Raw genomic sequence first — 24,830 nt, forward strand, 5'->3', positions numbered from 1 at the left:
AAAGCCCTAATGATATACTTCAACTGGCAGATAAAATAAAACCTACTATGTGCCTGTTATAAATATCATTAAAATGTACAGGGGAGGCAGACCAAAAAAGTCTATGGAAGATTTTGGTGAGAAGGCAGAACATTTATTCATCAACAAAATTCATTTACATTACCTACTATATGCCAGAAATGAGGACTACTGGGGACAAAGTTAACAAAAATAGGCAATAAGGAAAAAGACTCCCTATTCGATAAAATGTGCAAGGATCGCTCGCTAACCAAATGCAGAAGATTGAAACTGGACCCCTACCTATCACCCATATACAAAAATTAACTCAAGATGGATTTAAGACTTAAATGTAAGACCTAAAACTACAAGAATCCCAGAATAAAACCTAGGAAATACCAATGGGGTATTTCCCAATGGCCTTGGGAAAGAGTTTATACCAATGGGGTAAATCCCAATGGCCTTGGGAAAGAATTTATGACCAACTCCTCAAAAGCAACTGCAGGTCGGGCACGGTGGCTCAAGCCTGTAGTCCCAGCACTTTGGGAGGTCAAGGTAGGTGGATCACTTGAGCCCCGGAGTTCAAGACCAGCCTGGACAACATGGCGAAACCCTGTCTTTACCAAAAATACAAAAAACTAGCTGGGAGTGGTGGCATGTGCCTGTAGTCCCAGCTACTGTGGTGGGAGGCTGTGGTGGGAGGATTGCTTGAGCCTGGGAGGCAGAGGTTGCAGTAAGCTGAGACCATGCCATTGCACTCCAGCCTAGGTGACAAAGCAAGACCCTGTCTCAAAAAAAAAGAAAAAGCCAATTGTAGCAAAAACAAAAACTGACAAATGGGACCTAGTTAAACTAAAAAGCTTCGGCACAGCAAAAGAAACTATCAACAGAGTAAACAGAAAACCATTTTTTTTTTTTTTTTTTTTTTGAGACAGAGGCTGGCTCTGTTGCCAGGTTGGAGTGCAGCGGTGTGATCTCGACTCACGGCAACCTCCACCTCCTGGGTTCAGGCGATTCTCCTGCCTCAACTCCCGAGTAGCTGGGACTACAGGTGCATGTCACCACACCCAGATAATTTTTGTATTTTTAGTAGAGACGGGATTTCACCATGTTGGCCAAGATGGTCTCGATCTCTTGACCTCGTGATTCGCCCACCTCAGCTTCCCAAAGTGCTGGGATTACAGGGGTGACCCACCGCGCCCGGCCCCTTCTTTTTTTTTTTTTTTTTTTAAGAGATGGAGTCTCACTCTGTCGCCCATGCTAGAGTGCAGTGGTGCTATCATAGCTCATCCTGGAATTCCTGAGCTCACATGATCTTCCTGCCTCAGCATCCAGAGTAGCTGGGACTACAGGTGTGCACCACTGAGCCTGACTAATTTTGTTTACGAAACTTTTTAGAGATGGGATCACACTATGTTGCCTAGGCTGGTCTGGATCTCCTGGCCTCAAGCATTCCTCTCACCTCAGCCTCTGGAGTAGCTGGCACTACAGGCGCCAGCCACCATGCCTGGCTCTGGGCTCATCTTGTATATTCCCTGTCATCGCCCTAGATACAGCCATTTCTCCAAGGAGTCCTGGTTCCTTTTATTGGAGAATGGTTTTAGAACCAGTAATCAATTTAACATCATAAAAATAACCTCACATTCTATGACCCCTGATGTGATATGATAGAAAATATATCACACCATCTAGGAAATATTCTTGCCTCCCTCAACTCCTCAAGAAAACAACTTGATGGATGACAGAGCCTTGGCAGATGTTAAAAAGGAAAAAAAAAGTTTTTTTTGAAAGAAAACAACTTGAGTCGGGCACAGTGGCTCACTCCTGAAATCCCAACACTATGGGAGGCCAAGGCCGGTAGATCACTTGAGGCCAGGAGTTTGAGACCAGCCTGAGCAACCCAGTGAAACCCCGTCACTAATAAAAATAAAAAATTAACTGGGCGTGGTGGTGGGCGCCTGTAATCCCAGCTACTCAGGAAGCTGAGGCACAAGAATCACTTGAACCCAGGAGGCAGAGGTTGCAGTGAGCCAAGATCGCGCCACTGCACTCCAGCCAGGAGGACACAGAGAGACTGTCTCAAAAAAAAAAAAAAAAAAAAAAAAAGGAAGAGAGAGAGAAAAGAAAAGAAATGAATCTATCAAACCTCAAAAGCTAATTAACGGTTTATAAGAAATTCTGTAAAGCTATAACCCCAAGATCCCCAAATAATCATGTGATCTTGCCTGAAGTGAAGGAACGGATAGCAGCTGAGAGTAGGGAGTGAAATGGAGAGTCCTAAAGCTGTCTAAATGCCTGGATCCAGTCAACTATGAGGTCAACTCTCCCCCTATTCTTCCATGATGTGGTTACATGAACCAAATAACTGTCTCTGTTTTGTTTATGCTGGATTGAGTTGGGCTTCTGTTGCTTACAACCAAAGAGAGCTAACAAATGTAACACATACAAACAAGGAAAGGCTTAGTAACAAGAATGAGCTCAACACACTGAGAAGAATAGAAAATAGGTTGAATCTTTAGGTAAAACCAGATTCTAGGTGAGATTTATTTAAAGCTAGATTAAATTTATTTGCTTTTAAAATGTAATAACCTAAAAAGAAAAAAGAAACAAAATAAAAAATTTAGGCCAGGTACAGTGGCTCACACCTGTAATCCCACTTTGGGAGGCCGAGGCAGGTGGATCATGAGGTCAAGAGATAGAGACCATCCTGACCAACATGGTGAAACCCCACCTCTATTAAAAATACAAAAATTAGCTGGGCATGGTGGTGCACATCTGTAGATCCCAGCTACTCGGGAGACTGAGGCACGAGAATCGCTTGAACCCGGGAGGTGGAGGTTGCAGTGAGCCGAGGCTGCACCACTGCATTCCAGCTTGGTAAGAGAGAGAAACTCCATCTCAGAAAGAAAAATAAAATTAATAGTCTAATTTTATTACTGCTACACTCCTGTGTGTTGGTAGCATTAACTATAGGGTTCATTTTTTAGCGTATTTTTCTTTATTCTTTATTTCAATTGCACTCTGATCATTTATCATAATTTTAGAAATCAACAGATCCAACATTACTTTTCATAATATAACTAGGGCCTAAAGTGAATAAATTATTTGTCCACGCTCATAATCAGCTAAAGGTAGACATGTGGAGCATAGTGCTAAAGCACAGTGCTATAAGAAGGAAGTAGGTTGTAGAGACAGATAGGACTGGGTTTGTTCCCTGGTTCCTTTCTTCACACAGTCCTTTTTATTTTTAATATAATTTTTACGTAAGTAGTACACGGACATGATAGAAAATTCAGAAGCTTATACTGTAAAAAGCAGGCAGGCTATTTCTCCTATCCCTCTGTCCGGTATCTCCCCCACCTCTACCTTTGACAACCATTGTTACAGTTTCTTGGGTACTCTTCCAATGACAGTGCATTCAAGCATATTGAAGACTTGATCGTTTAGACTTCAAGACATATGATGATCACTAAGATTTTTAAAACTAAAACCATACTAGAAGGATTGGAGTTTGGAAGGCCAGATAAAATTGGGACTAGAGAAAAATGAGTATCTATGAGATACCCTTCCTAACAGTTCTGGCATTTAAAAAGCAACATATTAAAAAACAAAACAACTTCAGTCCAACAGAAAAAAAAAGACTAAGAATCAAATAAAACTCCTGAAAAGGCATGATTTGTTGAGATTTTATAAAGAGGTATGTACAAGCACCTACTTTAGACAAAACAAAAAAGAAATAATGAAATTAACCTGAGAACAAGTTTAGCTAGCACCAGGAATATATATGCAGTTCAAGTACACCTCATCACCCATCAATAAAGTAAAATATTTTCCCTCCTGAATTTTATCCAATAAATATCTGATTTAAGAGGAGGTAGGTTAAGAAGAATATTATTTGCCACAGATGTTAGGAACTTTAGAGTAGCCATGAAAAAAAAATCCCTTGGCCTAAGTAATACATTAAAGCTGGAATGAATTAAGTCAATCATTCAGCATACGATGTTAACAAAACTAGTACATTTGTAGGAGCAAATAACATTTTGTTTGAGAGTTCAAATTGGAATTTTCTTTAGGCTTTTTTGGATTCTCTGTGGAAAAAAAAGATCTTCTAAATTTCTAGATCAATGGTATAACCGTTGTAACATTTAAATATTTAAGTCCCAGAAAGTAATGCCTCTAATGGAAATGGAACATAATTTTGGCATACTTTTAACAAGTATCAAAAGGTACACCAGTCAGAATGGCTATTACTAAAAAGTCAAAAAATAACAGATACTGGCAGGGTTACAGAGAGAAAGAAATGCTTATCCACTGTTGGTGGGAGTGTAAATTAGTTCAACCATTGTGGAAAGCAGTGTGGCGATTCCTCAAAGAACTAAAAACAGAAATACCATTTGATCCAGCAATCCCATTACTGGGTATATACCCAGAGGAATACAAATGGGTCTATTATAAAGACACATGCACGCATATGTTCACTGAAGCACTGTTCAAAATAGCAGACATGGAATCAATCTAAATGCCCATCAATGGTAGACTGGATAAAGAAAACGTGGTACATATGCACCACGGAATACTATGCAGCCATAAAAAATAATGAGATTGTGTCCTCTGCAGGGACATGGATAGAGCTGGATGCCATTATCCTCAACAAACTAATGCAGAAACAAAAACCAAATACTGCATGTTCTCACTTTAAGTGGGAGCTAAATAATGAGAACACATGGACATATAGAGTGGAACAAGACACACTGGGGCTTACCAGAGGGTGAAGGGTGGGAGGAGGGAGAGGATCAAGAAAAATAACTAATGGGTACTAGGCTTAATACCCGGGTGACAAAATAATCTGTATAACAAACCACTGTGACCCAAATTTACCTATATAACAAACCTACACATGTACCCCTGACCTTTAAAAGTTAAAAAACAAAAACAAAAATAAAGATAATGTGAATTACATACTCTTATAACCAAATTCTTAATACAGTTGTAAGGGAAATAAATCATAACTAAACTGTATTTACAAATGTGGAACTTGATCATTAGAAATCTTCAAAATGAATTTTATTATATATCAGATTATTTAACAAGACAGAACACAGCTCTAAAATTATAAGGAAAGACAAAATATATTATTCTACATACAGAAGCTTGTTTAAATACAACTCCTCTTTAATATATTAAATAGGTAGGATCTTGTCAGCTTCCATTTTTTGTCTTCTTTCAAATCAGGAAAGAAGAAAACGCAAGCATCAAACAGTTTATAGAGTTGTCTTAGGAGCAGGTACACCATGTGTATCCGCTTTGTTATTTGTATAACACTATCCCCTAAATAAATCAATGGACAAAAATAAATTGGAATCAGTTCAAAAGTATGTTTTCCACTTTCAAACATGCAAACATGGAATTAATATTCAGTCTATATATGTAGTCATTTAAATTTTAATCTAAAAAATGATGACAATGGTTTGCAAATAACTTTAAAAAAAATTAACCATCTGTTTTAACAACAAATCAATTCTGTGTTTGCATGCATAGTAGTTAGGAACTAAATTATTAATATAATCACAAAATTATTTAGATGTGATTTTTTTTAAGAGATAGATTTCGTTTTCCTAGCCTGTCAAGCAAATGTTTGAAACAAACAAAAAAATGGTCAGAAGCCATATATATATATATATACATATATATACACACACACACATATACACACATGTGTACATATATACACACATATGTACATACATACACATATGTACATATATACACACATATGTACATATATACACACATATGTACATATATATACACACACATATATATATATTCTACAGTGAAATCGAGGACCATCTGACCATAAAAAATTAAACAATGGAATTACTAATAAGAACACATATATAATAGAAGAATAAAACTTTGAAATTATTACCTTAAAAGATAAAAATAATTTTAACATTTTATTAGTATCTTCCTCAATGTTAGAGGATTTTTTTAATAGCACAATCTCCCAACTAAAAGATATGGAGAGGCTGTACTATAGTATTTAAATAACAGAAACAAAAAACCCCAAATCCCCAACACCAGGAAGTGTAGGCTACACTAACAGTGAATGGTAAGAGAAGTATATAATCAGGTTACTTTTACCCATGAGTATATCTAAAGAATCACAGTTTATTTCAAACTTCCATAATTCCAAAATAATATGAGACATCTTCTCAGGATAAGTTTTTAATAAATATTAAAATATAGAGTGGGAGATTACACCACTTTTCTCTGAGATTTTAAGCTTGGCACACACAAAGTAACCTTTGGCTCATACACATATATACACAAATTAGGATGATAAAGCCAAATGATATTATGCTTCATGCAAATAATCTTATTTTTATTCTACAACAATGCATTTTACATCCTTATATAATGGCAGAAACATGACTGGGTTCACTCAAGACAAACCTATGGGCTGTCCTTTAAATGATTATGTCTCAAAAAAGACTTACTGCTAAATATTTAAGTATTATTCTTAAAATCATCAGTGTTTTCTACAAGATGGCTACAATAAGACTTACCTCAGTCTTTTTACTAATGTGATCTGTAAATGAAAAAGAAACAAAGATGAAACTTTATTGAAAGAATTTAACATACAAAAATGTAAAAAAAAAAAAACCAAACTGAAAGAATTTCAAAATTATCTCCTATGAGTTATAGAAGTCATTTAAGAGTTTTCTAGGATTCTCATCTCATTTACTTTTCTAGGTTTAAGATGTTAAAACTCAGTATATAATTACTAATTTACTCAGCTTAAGGAACGTCTTATTATCCTAGTAAATCCCACCCATATCAAGGGATATTATTGCATTTTAAGCATATGAGTTCCACTAATCTAGTTTTTTGGTTCCACATAATTTGGGAGGTGGGGGGAGCAAGTCAAGGGGACATAAATACATCCAAAATCAAATCACAGATTACTATAACTACAAAAAAATGTTCAGATTACTGCTTTTGTGTAATGAAAAGGTAGAATAGTAATTTACGTCCTTTAAAACTATTAGCTATTTTATTTTAAAAATATATATCAAGGTGATTTAATATCACTATAAAAAAATCCTAAAAATTGATATATATTTATAGAATTAATACAAAAAATAACCCATAACAAATATATCTAGATGAAACAAATTATTGGCCTAGAAACAACACAGCATTTCTGGAAAGGAATTATCAAGAGCAGAATGAGGAAAGCATAAAGGAATTTAAAGCACAAATAAGGCCAGGGGCGATGGCTCACACCTGTAATCCCAGCACTTTGGGAGGCCCAGGCAGGCGGATCACCTGAGGCCAGGAGTTTGAGACCAGGCTGGCCAACATGGTGAAACCCTATCTCTACTAAAAATAAAAAAAATAGCCAGGCATGGTGGTACACGCTTGTAATCCCAATTACTTGGGAGGCTGAGGCATGAGAATCGCTTGAACCCAGAAGGCGGAAGCTGCAGAGAGCCAGGATCGTGCTATTGCACTCCAACTTGGGCGACAGAGCAAAACTCTGTCTCTAAATAAAGTACAAATAGTGAGCAAGTATTCTTATTTAAAGTAGAGATGATCAGGATATCTAATACTTAACAATGCTTCTGTGTACAGCAGAAATTTTCTATTCTCAAGGACTAAAAATAACTTTCTTATGACTGAGAATCTAAAAGCTGGTCCAGTTCTCTAAAGAATTTCTTGATCAGAATAGTGTCCATAAACACAGTAAATGCCAAAATCACCAACTTCAGATCAAACTACCAAATCTTGGTAAATTAGACAGTCATTCTTCTAGCATGTTCTGTTTAGCATACAGTGATGCCAGAACCTAAGGAAGAACCTCAACTGTGTTAATCATGACTTGCAAAAGCTGTGTAGGTTCTCTTTAATAACATACTGATGTTTTCCTCAAATTTACATACTATTTAAGAAATCAAATGTGGAAAACAGGAGTTTTAGAAAGCATTCTTTCCATGTTTCTGTCTAGTTTTTAATAAAATGTATTTCTTCTTTTTTTTTCTGAGATGGAGTCTCACCCTGTCGCCCAGGCTGGAGTACAGTGGTACGATCTCGGCTCACTGCAACCTCTGCCTCCCGGGTTCAAGTGATTCTCCTGCCTCAGCCTCCCAAGTAGTTGGGACTACAGGTGCGTGCCACCATACCCAGCTAATTTTTTGTATTTTTAGTAAAGATGGGTTTCACTGTGTTAGCCAGGGTGGTCTTGATCTCCTAACCTCATGATCTGCCCACCTCAGCCTCCCAAAGTGCTGGGATTACAGGCGTGAGCCACCGTGCCCAGCCACTTCTTTCCTTTTAAGAGACAAGATCTCACTCTGTTGCCCAGGCTGGAGTGCACTGGCATGATCATAGCTCACTATAGCTAGCCTTCGGCTCCTAGCCTCAAGCAATCTCCTGCCTTGGCCTCCCAAAGCACTGGGATTAAAGGTATGGTCCACTGCATCTAGCCCAAAATAGATTTCTTAGGTGAAATCTTTTTTTACTAAACTTGGATTTTTTTTTTTTTTTTTTTTTTTTTTTTTTGAGATAGATGGAGTTTCGCTCTTGTTGCCCAGGCTGGAGTGCAATGGCGCAATCTTGGCTCACTGCAACCTCCACCTCTTGGGTTCAAGCAATTCTCATGCCTCAGCCTCCTGAGTAGCTGGGATTACAGGCATGCACTACTACGCCCGGCTAATTTTTTGTATTTAGTAGAGATGGGGTTTCACCATGTTGGCCAGGCTGGTCTCAAACTCCTGACCTCAGGTGATCAACCTGCCTCAGCCTCCCAAAGTGCTAGAATTGCAGGCGTGAGCCATTGTGCCCAGCCTTTTTTTTTTTTTTTAAATACGAAGTCTCACTCTGTTGTCCCAGGCTGGAGTCCAATGGCACAACCTCAGCTCACTACAACCTCCACCTCCCTCGTTCAATAGATTCTCCTGCCTCAGCCTCTGGAGTAGCTGGGATTACAGGCACACGCCACCACACCCGGCTACTCTTTGTATTTTTAGTAGAGACACGGTTTCACCATGTTGGCCAGGCTGGGCTCGAACCCCTGACCTGAAATGGATCCACCTGCCTTGTCCCCGGAAAGTGCTAGGATTACAGGCGTGAGCCACCACGCCTGACCAAAACTTGGAAATTTTAATATGTATTTGTTCTTTTAACCCCAAAGCAAAGCAACTTAATCATTGGCAGCCTACAGGGAAAAACTTCCTTGATCCTCAAAGGAAAACAATATAATCTTCTAAATATATTCTCTGATTTTCAAAGAAAGGCTTATTTCTGAAAGCAGTATTTAGGTTTTTTTCTTTTTGAAATTATTGCTATGGTAATATTTATCCTCACAGAACAATGCCCAATGTACTAAGGCTGAATTCATATGAATCAAATAAAATGCTGTCAATGAACAAATAGCTATTCATATGGTGAGCAACTATTCTGACGGGTATAGACACAGCGCTGTTCAATAAAATTTTCTGTGATGATAGTAATGTTCTATAGCTGGACTAACACAGAAGCCACTAGTCATATGTGACTGAGCACTTGAAATATGGCTAATGCAATTAAGAAACTACATTTTCATTTTAATTTTTATTTAAGTTGCCACACACGAATAGTAGCTACCATACCGTACAGCATAGGCTAAGTATTTTTAACATTTCCCACATTAAATATAATGTGCTTTGTGGTTTATCTTCAAAAGTTTAGTGGATAGTAAAATTCCTTCTGTCTTCTCCATCTGATAAAAAATACAAATGATACTATAAACACTTTTCTGGTAATAAGTCTCATTCTAAAATTTGTATTTTAATTTTCTAAGGTGCAGTTCCAGATAACTTGAAGAGGTTGACCAATAATGGCTGAAATATGAAAATACTATTCCTGGCCTACTGTAAGCCAAATCAGTTTATGTATAAGGAAAATAATATGTTTCAAGATGACTCAAACTACAAATGTCAGTATTTATTTTCAGGAAGTTTTAGGAAAGAGACAAACTCAAAAATACAAAAAGATAAATTCTTACTAAAGTTTTATGGGGTTTTAATGACTGATTTTAAATTACTTTAAAACCCCAAATGGTTTTAGTTTATTTCCAAACAGTTTTGTCCCTTCCAAAACTCATGTTGAAATTTAATCGCCACCAGGTGTGGTGGCTCATGCCTGTAATCCCAGCAGTTTGGGAGGCCAAGGCGGGCAGATCTCCTGAGCTCAGGAGTCTGAGACCACCCTGGGCAAGATGGTGAAACCCTGTCTCTACCAAAAAATACAAAAGACTAGTTGGGCATGGTGGCACAGGCCTGTAGTCCCAGCTACTTGGGAGACTGAGGCATAAGAATTGCTTGAGTCATGGAGGCGGAGGTTACAGTGAGCCACGACTGCGCCACTGCACTCCAGCTTGGGTTACAGAGTGAGACTCCATCTAAAAAAAAAAAGAAGAAGAAATTTAATTGCCATTGTAACAATATTAAGAGGTAGGATCTTCAACAGGTAATTAGGCCATCAGAGCTCCACCCTCACAGGTGGAATTGGTATAAAAGGGCAAATTTGGCCCCCTTTTGCTCTCACTCTTGCCATGTGATGACTCATCAAGAAGGCCCTCACCAGATGCTGGCATCTTGATATTGGACTTCCCAGCTTCCAGAACTGTGAGCCAACAAACTTCCATTCATTATACATGACCCATTCTCAGGTACTCTGTTACAGCAGTACAAAATGAACTAACACACAGGTTTACATTTTTTACATTCTACATGATACATGAACAACTTTTACTTATTGTTTAAAAATTAGAAAGATATTTACAACTGAAGTATAAAACAGATGTAGAATAGTTCTTTCAGCATAATAGCATTGTATATACATTACCTTCCGAATGAAAATCTTTTAGTGATACCGTGAGAGGTTTGTCTTTTCCCTGATGATTCTTTCTTTTATCTTTTTTATTCATAACTTTGGACTGAGTTGAAGTATTTTCAGCACTTTCATACTCCTAAAAAGAATTACCAACAACAATTAAGTTCAGTTTACAAAGTGTAAAATAAACTCACCAATAGGTAATATGTTTCTTAAAGTTTATTTTTTAAAGATAAAACGCAAATAAAAAACCAAAATTTAGGCCAGCCAAATTGTATAAAGGGATACCTCTTTATTCATTTACTCAATCCCTTACATCTTAAACATTAAAATGAAAAAAAAAAAAGTCATACCTTGGCCTATAACCCCCTCCTCATTGCTACCTTCTACCTTTCAAGACCAAATTTAAGACAATAATCAGCAATTTCCTGCCTCATCCCACTGAAATCTGGCTTCTGCTGGTCTCTGACACTAAAATTAAGGTCAACCTCCTCTTTATTGCCATATCCAAAACACATTAGTTTTTTCAAGCATCTCTTGGTTTTCTTAATACATTTCTGACTACTGCTAAGTTTCCTTTGCTGGCTTCTTTTCTCAACCTTCTCAAAAGCGTAGCGGTTGTTCACATTATCCCACTCTTAACCTATTTTTTTAATGCTTTATACCCACTGCTCTTCAATCTCAAAGTTTAAAGTTCTACCAATAAACTAATTATTTCTGTATAGACGACAACTGAACTGGAATGTTCAATAAGCATCTCCACACAAAATGTATTCTATCTTTCCATCTCACCACCCTGCCTTCCCCACTCGATCCTTTATGAAGTACCTTGTTATGCCGCCACCATCTGCACATCTGTCTAAGTTGGAAACCTCAGAGTATCCTTGCCTACTCTCCTATACACCTTACAGCCAATTAACTAGTAGGTCTTGTTTAACTTATCTCCTGAAGATATCTTAAATTCATTCTCTGTTCTTTGTACATTCTGTCATTCCCCCATCTCCCTTTTGCTTGGTTACTGCAACAGTCTCCAATTTTAGCTCCTCAATCCATCTTCTACACTGCTACACATGAGTTTCTAAAACGAAAACCCAAAATCAATCTAAAAGTTAAAATGATTAAACAGCTTTCTGCCAATGAATGTATAAAACCCAATCTCCTTGCCCAGTACATGAAGAAATTTATGTCCTATCCTTCTGGCTGTATCTCCAGAAGTTCTAGGTCCTTAAATGACAGTTTTTCAAATATGCTATATTCTTTCACATGTACCCATCTTATATACTTGCCACTCCTTCCTTCAGAATGCCTACTTTCCTCTTGTCTACCTCATGAACTTCTAACACATGGAATAAGACTCTTTAAAGAATCCTTTCCTAAAACCCATCCCCAACAAAGGCACTGAAAAGCCTTCTATTTTTCTGAATTTCCACTGCACTGAGAACATACATCTCTCAATACTATACACTATGTCTCCCTCCACTACACTCAAGGGGCACACTTTGGCTATTCAATAATTATTTGGTGAATAACTGACAGAACAGAACAGAAAATGCTATCCCAGCCGGGCGCGGTGGCTCACGCCTGTAATCCCAGCACTTTGGGAGGCTGAGGCGGGCAGATCACCTGAGGTCGGGAGTTCAAGACCAACGTGGAGAAACCCCGTCTCTACTAAAAGTACAAAATTAGCCGGGGTGGTGGCCCATGCCTGTAATCCCAGCTACTCGGGAGGCTGAGGCAGGAGAATTGCTTGAACCCGGGAGGCGGGGGTTGTGGTGACCTGAGATTGTGCCATTACACTATAGCCTGGGCAACAACAGCGAAACTCTGTCTCAAAAAAAAAAAAAAAAAAGAAACAAAAGAAAAAGAAAATGCCATCCCAAACTTTAGTTATCTGTTATAAAAATCCTTAGGCTAAAATAATTGTATTAAAAGTTGTTTTATTGAATATTGACTTTTATCTCAATGACTACCCATCAATGTAATCACATCAAACTACCCATTGCATACAAAAGAAGTTCCTCCCTTCTCTTAGTCATTATTGTCAGCTAAAATCAATGATTTTGAGTACTACACCTATGACTGTGAAAGAACACTGGCTGGGAGTACGACATTTTATCAACACTATTTACTCTATTTCTCCTCTAAGGATACATAATCCTTCTAGCTTCAGAATCTAGACATATATCCATAAATCTAACAGCAAGAAGTCACCTTTGTATAATATTCTATTTGAAAAATTTTATCTCCTAATTGAGCAAGACAGGATTACTTTTCCAGTGTAACCTGACAGTCCATTTAAATGATTAAATCATAGTAAAACTAGCTGTATCAATTTTTGTAATTTTCGTGCTTTGTGTCTAAATGGGTATGTAACAATAATGGTTATAGTTCATTCTTCGTTATTTGGGGTAACAGAAAGGGATATGGAAATGAAACACATATAATATATACAGCCCACTTTATTAGCAACTTTTTTCCTTTTCCCTTGAACTATAAATAACTAGCAAAATCAATGCTGTGAATTTTTTTGTTAAGATGGGGTCTCCCTTTCTTGCCCAGGCAGGAGGAGTGCAGTGGGATGATCATAGCTCACTGCATCCTCTAACTGCTGGGTTCAAGGGATTCTCCCACCTCAGCCTCCTAAGTAGCTGGGAATACAGGCTCACACCGCCATGCCCAGCTAATTAAAAAAAAATATTTAGAGACAGTGTCTTGCTGTGTTAACCCAAGCTAGTCTCAAACTCCTGGCCTCAAGCAATCCTCCTGTCTCAGCCTCCTGAGTAGCTGCTGTGAATTTTAATTATTCACTTCTTTTCATTTTGGATGAAGACACTAATGCACAAGGACATGGCCAAAAAGTCTTAAGGATGACCAGAGGCCATTTATGATCAATCACTGAGTAATCACAGCTTGAACAAATGTTATAAACCAAAAAAGAATCCCAATAAATGTTACGGAATAAAATGTTAAATGATATTAACATAATGAATATTCACACAATTTAAATACAGAAACTGGAAACCAACACTTCTTTTTACTTAAATCCTCCTTCAATAACAAGCTGTAGAATGCATTTCAACACACAACCTAATATCAAAGCTCAGTGACAAATGCTGAGTTTTCAAGACCAACATTTCAGAAATGGCCTTCTACTTTATTTGATTTGTAGTGCATCTCTGGCAGAGGGTCTCTCAATAAATGCCCCTGTACTGTAATAGCCCATATTAAATTTTTAAATCCACTTATTTTCTATGTTCATTTAAAATTAAAATAATCGGCAGGGCACAGTGGCTCACACCTGTAATCCCAGCACTTTGGGAGGCCAAGGCGGGTGGATCAGCAGAGCTCAGGAGTTCGAGACCAGCCTGGCCAACATGGTGAAATCCCATCTCTACTAAAAATACAAAATTTAGCTGGGTGTGGTGGCTCACGCCCGTAGTCCCAGCTGCTCAGGAGGCTGAGGCGTCAGAATTGCTTGAACCTGGGAGGCGGAGGTTGCAGTGAGCTGAGATCATGCCACTGCACTCCAGCCTGGGCAAGAGAGTGAGACTCGGTCCCAAGAAAAAATAATAATAAAAATAAATTAAATTAAATTAAAATCATCTGTTGTGAATTTTATTCTCTCTCTTCCCTTCATCTTGGGTGGGGAAATTCCTTAACTAAACATTCCAAGTCACCGGACAAAGCTTAATTCCAACTGTTTCTGTTCTATCTCAAAACTTGAGAAGGAATCCTTAACTTCTTGGTAATATTTTATTATGGTAATGAATTTTTGGACAAACTTTATAGAAAAATTTTATGTAAAATTCAAGTAGGTTGATTTTAACCTCTCACCACTTAAACTTCTAAAATATCTAAATCAGTAAGTATGTAAATACCTTTTTGTGTTCTTCATATTCTAGTTTACTTAGTAACAATGCCTTCTCAAGATCTGCTTCAAACATTTCAGATGTCAGCTAAAAAAAAAAGTTTCACAATAAACAGACAGTATCATTACATCACACGAGCAAAATAACCATACATATTACTATATACAGAGGAAAAGAAAGCAAATATGTTAAAAAACAATATGGATTCTCCAAAGTTATCTAACCATGCCAAACTAGGGAGCCTATATTCTATAGAAGACATCAAAATACAAACTTCCAATTTTGAGATTTCCATTTCTCCTCTTCATTGTTAATTATCTATTGTATATGATATAATCTTACTTTTTACCTTAATAAAAAAATCTTACCAAATAATTGGCACTATAATAGATGTCAAAGGCAACATTCAGTTTAGGACACTAAAAATTATGAGTGATTATTACTCAAAAATATAAGAATACTAAAAAATAACTCAATAAGCATTATTAAACACAATATACCATTTCATGAATATAGAAAAAACCACAGGTACAAAATAAGTTTGCCAAATGTCCTGGCATATGCCAGGTGTTACAGAATAATTGTTCATAGTGCATCTTTTTACTCTCAAAATGATAAACTATATGGTTGCTTTAAGTCGTCTAATAATGATTCTTTGTGATATATATTTGTTCCTCTTTTTCACTAATCAATCTCACCTAACTTTTTAAAATCCAGTTTTCACCACCCTCCAGTCCAATTAATCTCTACAAGACTTACTTTTCCTAATTGCCAAACAGAATGTTGCAGTAGTTGGATGTGACTTTGAGTTGTCCACTACTGGGCATAAGGTGAGTGGGTCTGCAGCTGTATATAAGATAGCTGCAACATGACATGGGTAAACATCCTGGATTTGTGTACATGTATGTGTCTATGTGTACAGGATAACAAAAGCATAAATTTAGTGGGCATCTCTTGTTTTTATCTGTCCAGAATCCCTTCCTCCATTCCTTTAAATAAGTGCACTTCATTCCAAAGTCCCATGGTTTCAGCAGGACAGCTAGTCGCATAATTCTGTACACTAAGCACTACCATACCACACAAACACCCAAGCTATCATCACCAATGACAAAAGGTGGGGGCAAGTGATCCAATTCCTTTTTTTTTCTCCCAGGAATTAAATTTTGAGAACAAAGAAAAAGCAGGTGGAGTTTAATTATCTGATGATAACCCTCGAAAAATGACATCTACTAGCTCATGCCTCTGAGCACTCCCAATTCCTTGGTTTCCAGCTTTGCCAAGACCTAATTATTTAGTTTTTAATTCAAATCTGTGAATCACTCAGTATCCTTCAAAAAAGTTTTTTTAAGTTAATCATAATTGTTTCTATTGCCGAATGATTTTTAAAAATCTAAACTAAAATAGAAACCAACTCCAAAAAGAAGTATCTGTTTCAAAGAGAAACCTTAAAAACTAGAAAAATCTTAATACTGGACACTATGAACTAAACATTTCTAAACAAAGTCATCCCTTTGAAAGCATCTAATCCTATGCTGATACAATAAAAAGAGAGGAAAAAAAGATTAAGCTTACACAGAAAAACAATCTAACGCAGAAAAATACAATTAAAATGGTAAGTAAGGATATATAGAACTAGAAAATCAGATTAAGCCCAGTGTAAATTATACATACTTTATGGAATAACTGAAAAGAATTGAAGAATTACTCTAAACTAGTAATTAGCAAGAAAAAGTAATAAATTAATCTTTTAGGCTTATTATATACACTTATGTACATGGGTATTCAACGGTTATAAGGTAAAAGAAAATTTACATCAATTTCTCCACCTAACCTCATGGCAAACTGATAATAAAATGTTTCACTAAACTTAAAGGACAGTAATCATCCTAACAGAAAAATTAACAAAACTAGGCCGGCACAGTGGCTCATGCCTATAATCCCAGCACTTTAGGAGGACGAGGTGGGCAGATCACCTGAGGTCAGGAGTTTGAGACCAGCCTGGCCAACATGGTGAAACCCCGTCTCTACTAAAAATACAAAAACAAAAACAAAAACAAAAAACAACAACAAAAAAAAAAACAGCCTGGCATGGTGGTGCATGCCTGTAGTTCCAGCTACTCGGGAGGCTGAGGCAGGAGAATCGCTTGAACCCAGAGGCGGAGGTTGCAGTGAGCTGAGATTGCACCACTGCACTCCAGACTGGATGACAGAGTGGGACTCAGTCTGAAAAAAAGAAAAAGTAACAAAACTACTTGTTTATTCTGAACAAAGCTTTTCAATTTGCCACTAAATTTTTAATCCCTATTGATGACATTTAATTATAGAAAGGGCATTTGAGATTATTTCTAATATGTCACATAGTCTGACGATATTCCAGAAATAAGTTAGTGGGCACAACAGGTTAGGAAGTTGGAAGTCTTGTTAGATGTCATTTTTATTTTTCATATTAACTCACAGAATTTAAACGTTAAGGCAGCTCATTCTAATCGCATGATAAAAACTGAATGAAATAGAAATTTTAGGCCAGGCGCGGTGGCTCATGCCTGTAATCCCAGCACTTTGGGAGGCCGAGTCAGGCAGATCACAAGGTCAGGAGATCGAGACAATCCTGGCTAACATGGTGAAACCCCGTCTCTACTAAAAATACAAAAAAATTAGCTGGGCGTGGTGGCGGGCACCTGTAGTCCCAGCTACTCGGGAGGCTGAGGCAGGAGAATGGTGTGAACCCGGGAGGCGGAGCTTGCAGTGAGCTGACATCATGCCACTGCACTCTAGCCTGGGTGACAGAGCGAGACTCAGTCTCAAAAAAAAAAAAGGAAAATAGAAATAGAAATTTTAAAGTAAAAAAATATGGCCCTCCCAGCAACTGATTCTAATTGTAGCTCAGACTTTAAATTTACCTTTTAATTGTTAACACAAACTAGTATACAAGAAAATGCAGGTAGACAAAAATGATTTAAATTTAAATTTTTGAAAACTAGAACAAATCTTCCAAAAATTTCATTGTATGATCAATCAGCCACTAAGGATTCATTTAGAGTCTTCTAGGGGCTGTGCCCTCCCTGCCTATGGGGCTTAATTTAAAGCAGCAGCATAAATTTGGCTTTTGCCCTTGAAGAATTCCTACCCAGTTGAGGATGTAAGATTAACGTGTATGAACTACCGGAAATAGAATAAGACATTAAAAGAGCTAGAAAAGTTGAGAAAAAAGAAGATCAACAACAAATGTAATTCAGGGATACAGAAAAAAAATCCTTTTAAGTTGGTATTTAAATACAGATACAATTTGGATAGGCAGAAATAGAACTGCAGGAAGAGCCACATTATGTTAATGTTATAATATTAAGAATAGATATACTATGGGATACTAAGGAAAGTCATTCTGACAAAAAGTGAATTTTAAACATTACAAGAGAAAGATGTGGAAAAAACACAGGCTTTGGGAGATCACAGAAATGGATAATTTAAATTCCTATTCCACCCATGCTAGCTGTGACTTTGAACAAGTTATATTAACTTCTGTGAATCTCAGAACATTTAAAAAGGACATTGGAATATCAACTGTACAAGGTAGTTTTAAGGACTTAAAGTTGTAATATGTATGAAGTACCTAGCACAGTTCCTGGCATAAGAGCAGTACCAAATGAATTAGAATTACTCTCCCATGTTGGAGAATAGTAGAAAATAAGATTGCTTAGTTAGGGCAGCATTAGGTTCCAGACACTTCCTAAAATTTAAGGCTATAGGGCAGATAAAAGAGGAATGCTAATATTAAATAAAAGTAATTTTTAAGACATAAACTGGAATATTAGAAGAATAAGAACCTAGAATCAATGTGTCTGTCTAAGCCATTGTAATCTCAGACAGCATATGGGCACCTGGACCAAAATGTAGCAGTGCAGAAAATAAAGAAGAGACTGATCAAGTTTTGGAACACTGACAATATGAAGTGTGAAAGAATCAAAGATAAGGTTTTTGACCTTAGATAATAGGGAGAATGGTAGCACAAGACTAACACATATCAGAAAAGAGAAAGAAAACATGATTCAAAATTCTCTAAACATATCTTTATTCTCTGTCAAAGACTGCTATAAATATAGCTGACAATCTACTTAATCAGTAATGTATAGATAAAAGAGAGAGGGAGACAGAGACTGGGCCTGTAAGACAGGCTCCAGGCAATAAAATGCAAATAAAAGCACACTTTTAAAAAAGTACCTTGTTTAAGTTTGCGAATGGTAAGTTCCTTATTATTTTCTTTTTATTTATGGGAGTAGGAGGAAAGGAAGAAAAAGAGGAAATAGTAGGCACTAAAATGCCTACAGAATTCAAGAAGATACTTACATGTGTCCAAGATGGAGTACTTCAGATCCCCTTCCTCTTGACTTCCTCATTGCCTCCTACTCCCCATCTAGTAGTAAAACATTTTTTTTTTCTATTTAAGCAAACCTATAGCTCAATCAGTTAAAGAGTATGAAGAACCAATGAAAAACCTAAAGGACAGTAAATATTTTGGTACTAACATTTTTTAAAAATTAATTTGTAAGTCTAAGTACCATTACAATTTTACCCATTTAAATCCAAACAAAATAAATTCCAAATGAAGAGTTAGTCCTCAATTCTCATAGGCAACACAGAAATATAGTTATTATAAAACAAAAGAGATCACCATTCTGAAGACATCTAACACTTGCAGCCAACTGATTGGACTTAATAGCAGTTGTGCATAGTGGTCCTCTAACCCATTAGATTTTCAAAGTGTAGACTACATATCTTTCAGTAATTTGGAAGGCAAGATTATTTTCCCAGAAATCTTACAGTATCTTATTGAACATAATTATTCTAAAGGTTGTCAGAGTTCTACAAAAATGACATATATAATTCACATTCATTACCACATTCAGTTCATCTCAGCTAATGTATTTTTATGTCTTCTGAGTGCTGTTTGCATTTACTAAGTCTGTATTTTTGTTGTATGCTTTATCACACCTCCAAGCAATAAAAATGGTTCATAAGTCACGAAAGAATTAAAGTAGTAATGAAAATAGAACCGTAAATAATGCAACTTACAAAAACACAATAAATTTTGAAATTAACAGGACTCCAATACAGTGAATATAGAATATAAACGTGTGTGTGTTAGGATGAGAGTGATGTCACAAAAGGAGCAGAAAAGGAAAGTTATAGACAGAAAATTAAGATAATGAATATTTCAATTTTTCATTTGAGTCATCCATCTATTTGCTCCTAGCTACCTGCCTGTCATGAAATCTGGTCAGAAGACTGGGTGTGGTGGCTCACGCCTATAATCCCAGCACTTTGGGAAGCTGAGGTAGGTGGACTGCTTGAGACCAGGAGTTCAAGACCAGCCTGGGCAACATGGCAAAACCCCATCTCTACTAAAAATACAAAAAATTAGCCAGCCATGGTGGACTGTGCCTGTAGTCCCAGCTACTTGGGAGGCTGAGGCGGGAGAATCATCTGAGCCCGGGAGTCAAGGCTGCAGTTAGCCATGATCACACCACTGCATTCCAGCTTGGGTGATGGGAGTAAGACCCCGTCTCAAAAAATATATGAAAATTTAAAAAAAAAAAAGAGAAAGAAACTTGGTGAGACTAGTGGCCTGAAGATATCACAGTTTTTGTTTCACTTTCAAACAAAGCCAAGGGACCTGTAGGAGTCTTTCCAGAACAACTACTAAGTAATGCTTTCCAGCATAAAAGTGATTAATTTTGTTGCTAAAGAGCCAAAAATACAATGGATTTATTTGAATTTACACTCCTTATAAGGAAACCAGGTAGTCAAACTACTGCCAAGGGATTTATTATACCAGCCACACAGTTAATGATAAATATTACACTCACAAACAAACAAAACCAGAACAAGCTATTGGAAAAAAACCTTTATCAAATGAACTGAAGGATGTCACGTAAGAGACAACTTGCTATTGTGCACATACTAACAGACATTTCACTTCAGAGTGAGAAAAATACCAGTGACGTGTAGAGTTTGAATCAATACAGTAACAGAAGAAATACACAGTAAAATTTGGTCTGTTAATCACTGAAACCCTTAAGAAGAGATTTTTCTACTTATTTTTTGAGTCATGACTTTTAAAAAAAGGTACACTGGAATCAATAATATCAGTGCATCATGCATAAAGCAGATTATACCTGAAAAACATCTACACAGAGATTTATTCATAGGCAACAGCTGTTGGTGAACAATATGTTTCTTGATCTTGATTTAATCGTTTTAAAAAACAGTGGCTGGGCGTGGTGGCTCGTGCCTGTAATTCCAGCACTTTGGGAGGTGGAGGTGGGGAGGGGAGGATCATGTGAGGTCAGGAGTTCGAGACCAGCCTGGCCTGTAAAATCCCACCTCTACTAAAAAAAAATACAAAAAATTAGCTGGGCGTGGTGGCACATGCCTGTAATCCCAGCTACTCAGGAGGCTGAGGTAGGAGAATCGCTTGAACCCGGGAGGCAGAGGTCACAGTGAGCCGAGATTGTGCCACTGCACTCCAGCCTGGGCGACAAGAGTGAGACTCCATCTCAAAAAAAAAAAAAAAGTGAAAATTATGCATACAACCAAGTCAAAGCCATGTCCTACATGTTTTTTTAAAAACACCTTTACTGGTATATAAGTTACATATCATTTTATACATCATATATCATATGACACTCATTTCAATTAAGAAACATACACATCTTTTGATATATACATCTAAGCAAATAAATGAGTAGGGAATATAAGACCACTTTTCCACAATGAAGTGTGCTGGGATAGATACAAGTTAGCTACTACTTAGAGTTAATTCTTTATTGAACTAGCTTAAATACTCACCACTAGTGTTTTTTTTATTGTTTGTGCTCTTTATTTAGATTTTCTTTTTAATTGGCAGGAGCACATCTCAGAAAAATTTGCAGAAAAGATAATGGTTGTATACTCTCTCAGTTATTATGTCTGAGAGTGTCTTTTTTTTTTTTTTTTTTGAGATCGGGTCTCGCTCTGTCACCCAGGCTGAAGTGCACTGGCATGATCATGGCTCACTGCAGCCTGAGTAGCTGGGACTACAGGCATGCGCTACCACATCTAGTGAATTTTTGCATTTTTTTGTAGAGATGGGGATTTGCCATATTGCCTAGGCTGGTCTCGCGAACTCCTGGGCTCAAGTGATCTGCCTACCTTGGCCTCCTAAAGTGCTGGGATTACAGGAATGACCTGCTGCACTGGGCCTGAGTGTGTTTCTTTCACATTCACACAAATGACTTCTAGGCTAGATGTGGAATTCTTGGTCCTAACATTTTGGTTCTGGTGATTAAAGTAGCCAGCCTGATTCTTCATCCTGTGTAGGCGACCAGTTTTCTCCTGTGTATATATTTATACTACTATTTCCTTATTCCTCATTCTTAAAATTAGAATCTAATTCTTAAAAGACTTAAATTTGGTGTTCTTTCCAAGCTTAGATTTTATCAAAATAATCTTTTTTCTTTTTTGTAGAGCTAGGGTCTTACTATGTTGCCCAGGCCAGTCTCAAACTCCTGACCTCAAGCAATATTCCTGCCTCAACCTCCCAAAGTGCTGGGATTTACAGGCATGAGCCACTGCACTCGGCCTATCAACATAATCTCTAATACCTGCGTCTCTTCTATTTGTTTCAGGGACATTAATTATGCTTCTGTTGGATTTAAATTCAGTGTTCCAATCATGTCAATTTTATCAGCAAAACTTATCTCAAATTTTCCTTCACACAACTGGCTCAGCTTTCTTTAGTAGATACTCTGGTCCTTCTAATTAAGTTTTTAATCTGCTATGATTTTACTTCCTAAATTTTAAAATTCACCCATCTCACTTTTTTGTTTGTTTGTTTGTTTTTTTGAGATGGAGTTTCACTCTTGTTGCCCAGGCTGGAGTGCAATGGCACGATCTTGGCTCACCACAACCTCTGCCTCCCGGGTTCAAGATATTCTCCTGCCTCAGTCTCCCAAGTACCTGGGATTACAGGCATGCACCATCATGCCTGGCTAATTTTGTATTTTTAGTAGAGACGGGACTTCTCCATGTTGGTCAGGCTGGTCTCGAACTCCCGACCTCAGGTGATCCGCCCACCTAGGCCTCCCAAAGTGCTGAGATTACAGGTGTGAGCCACCGCGCCCGGCCCCATCTCACTTTTAATTCACCGATCTCCCTTTTAATTTCTCTCAGTCACTTTTTCATTTTAGTGCATTATTTTATCTTACTTTGTTATATAACATTACTATCCCCTTGACTTTTACAAAATGTTCTAGCCTCTTTTTATTAAAGCAAAACATAGGTGCTATCTAAAATTAACTTCTATTTCCTGCAGCAAATCTTTTTCAAGGTGTGGTTTCACTCCAGACACTAAGTACAATGTTCTTTTCCTTCATGTGGCAGAAACTTTTCTTCCATTGATAGGAAATCAACTGAGATCCAGTGTTTGCTCATAAATAGGCGAACTGAGAGCTTTCCTACTGTCCATCTGGTTAGGTGTTTAATTCTAGCTCTCAGATTGTATGCTGAGGCTTAGTTGATGTAAATTTGCATTATCAATATGGTGATTTAGGACTAGGAAACTTTGTTCTTAGCATAATTTCTCTTTTGTGTTTGACATAAGCAGCCAAATATCAGCTAAGTTTTCCATGTCCAGCTTTCTGTCTGGCTCAGCCCTCCATCCCTGAAATTTCTCATACTGTGTCAGGAAGAACACCTCCTACATTGTATGCTTTCTGCCTAGTATATAGTCATTGCCTGATCCCTGTAAATGTAGCTACTTTTGAAATCTATTATTACTCTACTAATAATAATAAAATGGATTCCAGACAGTATATTATCCATCAGTTGCAAGGCTTGCCCTTATCTCTTCCTCACCTCTCAGTGTAATTATCCCAAGATCTACTCTACTTCCACACATTGTTTTCTTCCAAGTGAGTCTCCCACATAAGGTTCCAGGTCTTCCTAAGTGACCAATCAGTAGTATACTCAGCAGAAATTCGTCAAAGTTCCTGGGCCTTCAACAGTATCCTTATATAGGATCAGGGCCAAGTCACACTATTTCCTTTTCATCATTACTTGCTCATTTCAGCAGCAACCAGTGGGAGCAGAAGAAAAGGCAATCAGATATCTGTGATCAAGTTCCCATGTCGCATGGAATTTATTTTGGTGCAAATTTGAGTAGTTTTCCTTCATTAGTTCTCCAGTGCACTTTAGGCCACTGGGAGAAATTCTCTCCAATGAAGACACTGGTAAATTCTATTACTGGCTAAACAAGTAGATCATCAAAACATTTATACTTGTAAACAAGAATCGGTCATAATGAATATTTTATAAGAAAAAAAAAGAACCAACCCCTAGAAACAGTACAAGATGATTTATCCAGTATACCAGTACGTGGAACTGCCATTTGAACAGCACTACTGCATGGCTCTACAGTAATAATTGATGCTCATAATGATGAGCCTGAGGCACTGCAAAATCCTAAAGAAAATGTTATAATTAGCATAGTTTATGTTAAGAGAATAACTCAGTATAGTCTATTTATTTTAAAACTGGTAACCCAAGAATGATAGAAATAGCCACTCTACCAGACCTAACATCTGCTACAATGATACTCATTCTCAATGCATCAAATGATAGTTTGACAGGCAAATAAATAACTCATCATTTACTATACATATAGCATCTCCTAGAGTACATTCCAGGCTTAGTATGTTATTTTCCTGGACTCCACACACAAAAAAGATATGTATTGGTCTTAATGAGTTATCTATTTTATTTGGTTGTTAATGACATTTAATAGAGACATAGAAGAACAAAATATCATGTAAACAGGTTAAAGAAACAAACAACGGTAAAGTTTCCCAAAAGATTTCTTTTTTAAGCAAAACTGTCACTGGGTATTATTTGTTTTTTGTTATGAGACAGGGCTGCTGCCCAGGCTGGAGTGCAGTGACAAAATCATGGCTCACTGCAGCCTCGACCTCCTGAGCTCTGGTGATCTTCCCACCTCAGCCACCTGAGTAGCTGGGACCACAAGTGTGCGCCTCCATGCCCGGCTAATTTTTC

The 24,830-nt window shown here is 37.3% G+C and overlaps 1 protein-coding gene across 4 annotated transcripts in view; it reads right to left on the reverse strand.

Annotated features, from left to right (window-relative positions):
* GKAP1 (G kinase anchoring protein 1) overlaps nucleotides 1–24,830 on the reverse strand; it is a 79,895-nt gene that overhangs the window by 38,424 nt on the left and 16,641 nt on the right. For all 4 annotated transcript variants that reach the window (XM_002819903.5, XM_024252842.3, XM_054520108.2 and 1 more), the window contains exons 5-7: nucleotides 14,754–14,831; nucleotides 10,888–11,011; nucleotides 6,567–6,589 (exon numbers count right to left, since the gene is read on the reverse strand). In XM_002819903.5, the coding sequence (XP_002819949.4) occupies nucleotides 6,567–6,589; nucleotides 10,888–11,011; nucleotides 14,754–14,831 (225 nt within the window). The remainder of the gene's footprint in view (nucleotides 1–6,566; nucleotides 6,590–10,887; nucleotides 11,012–14,753; nucleotides 14,832–24,830) is intronic.

The sequence above is a fragment of the Pongo abelii genome, chromosome 13, assembly GCF_028885655.2.
Source record: "Pongo abelii isolate AG06213 chromosome 13, NHGRI_mPonAbe1-v2.0_pri, whole genome shotgun sequence".
Taxonomy (NCBI): Eukaryota; Metazoa; Chordata; class Mammalia; order Primates; family Hominidae; genus Pongo; species Pongo abelii.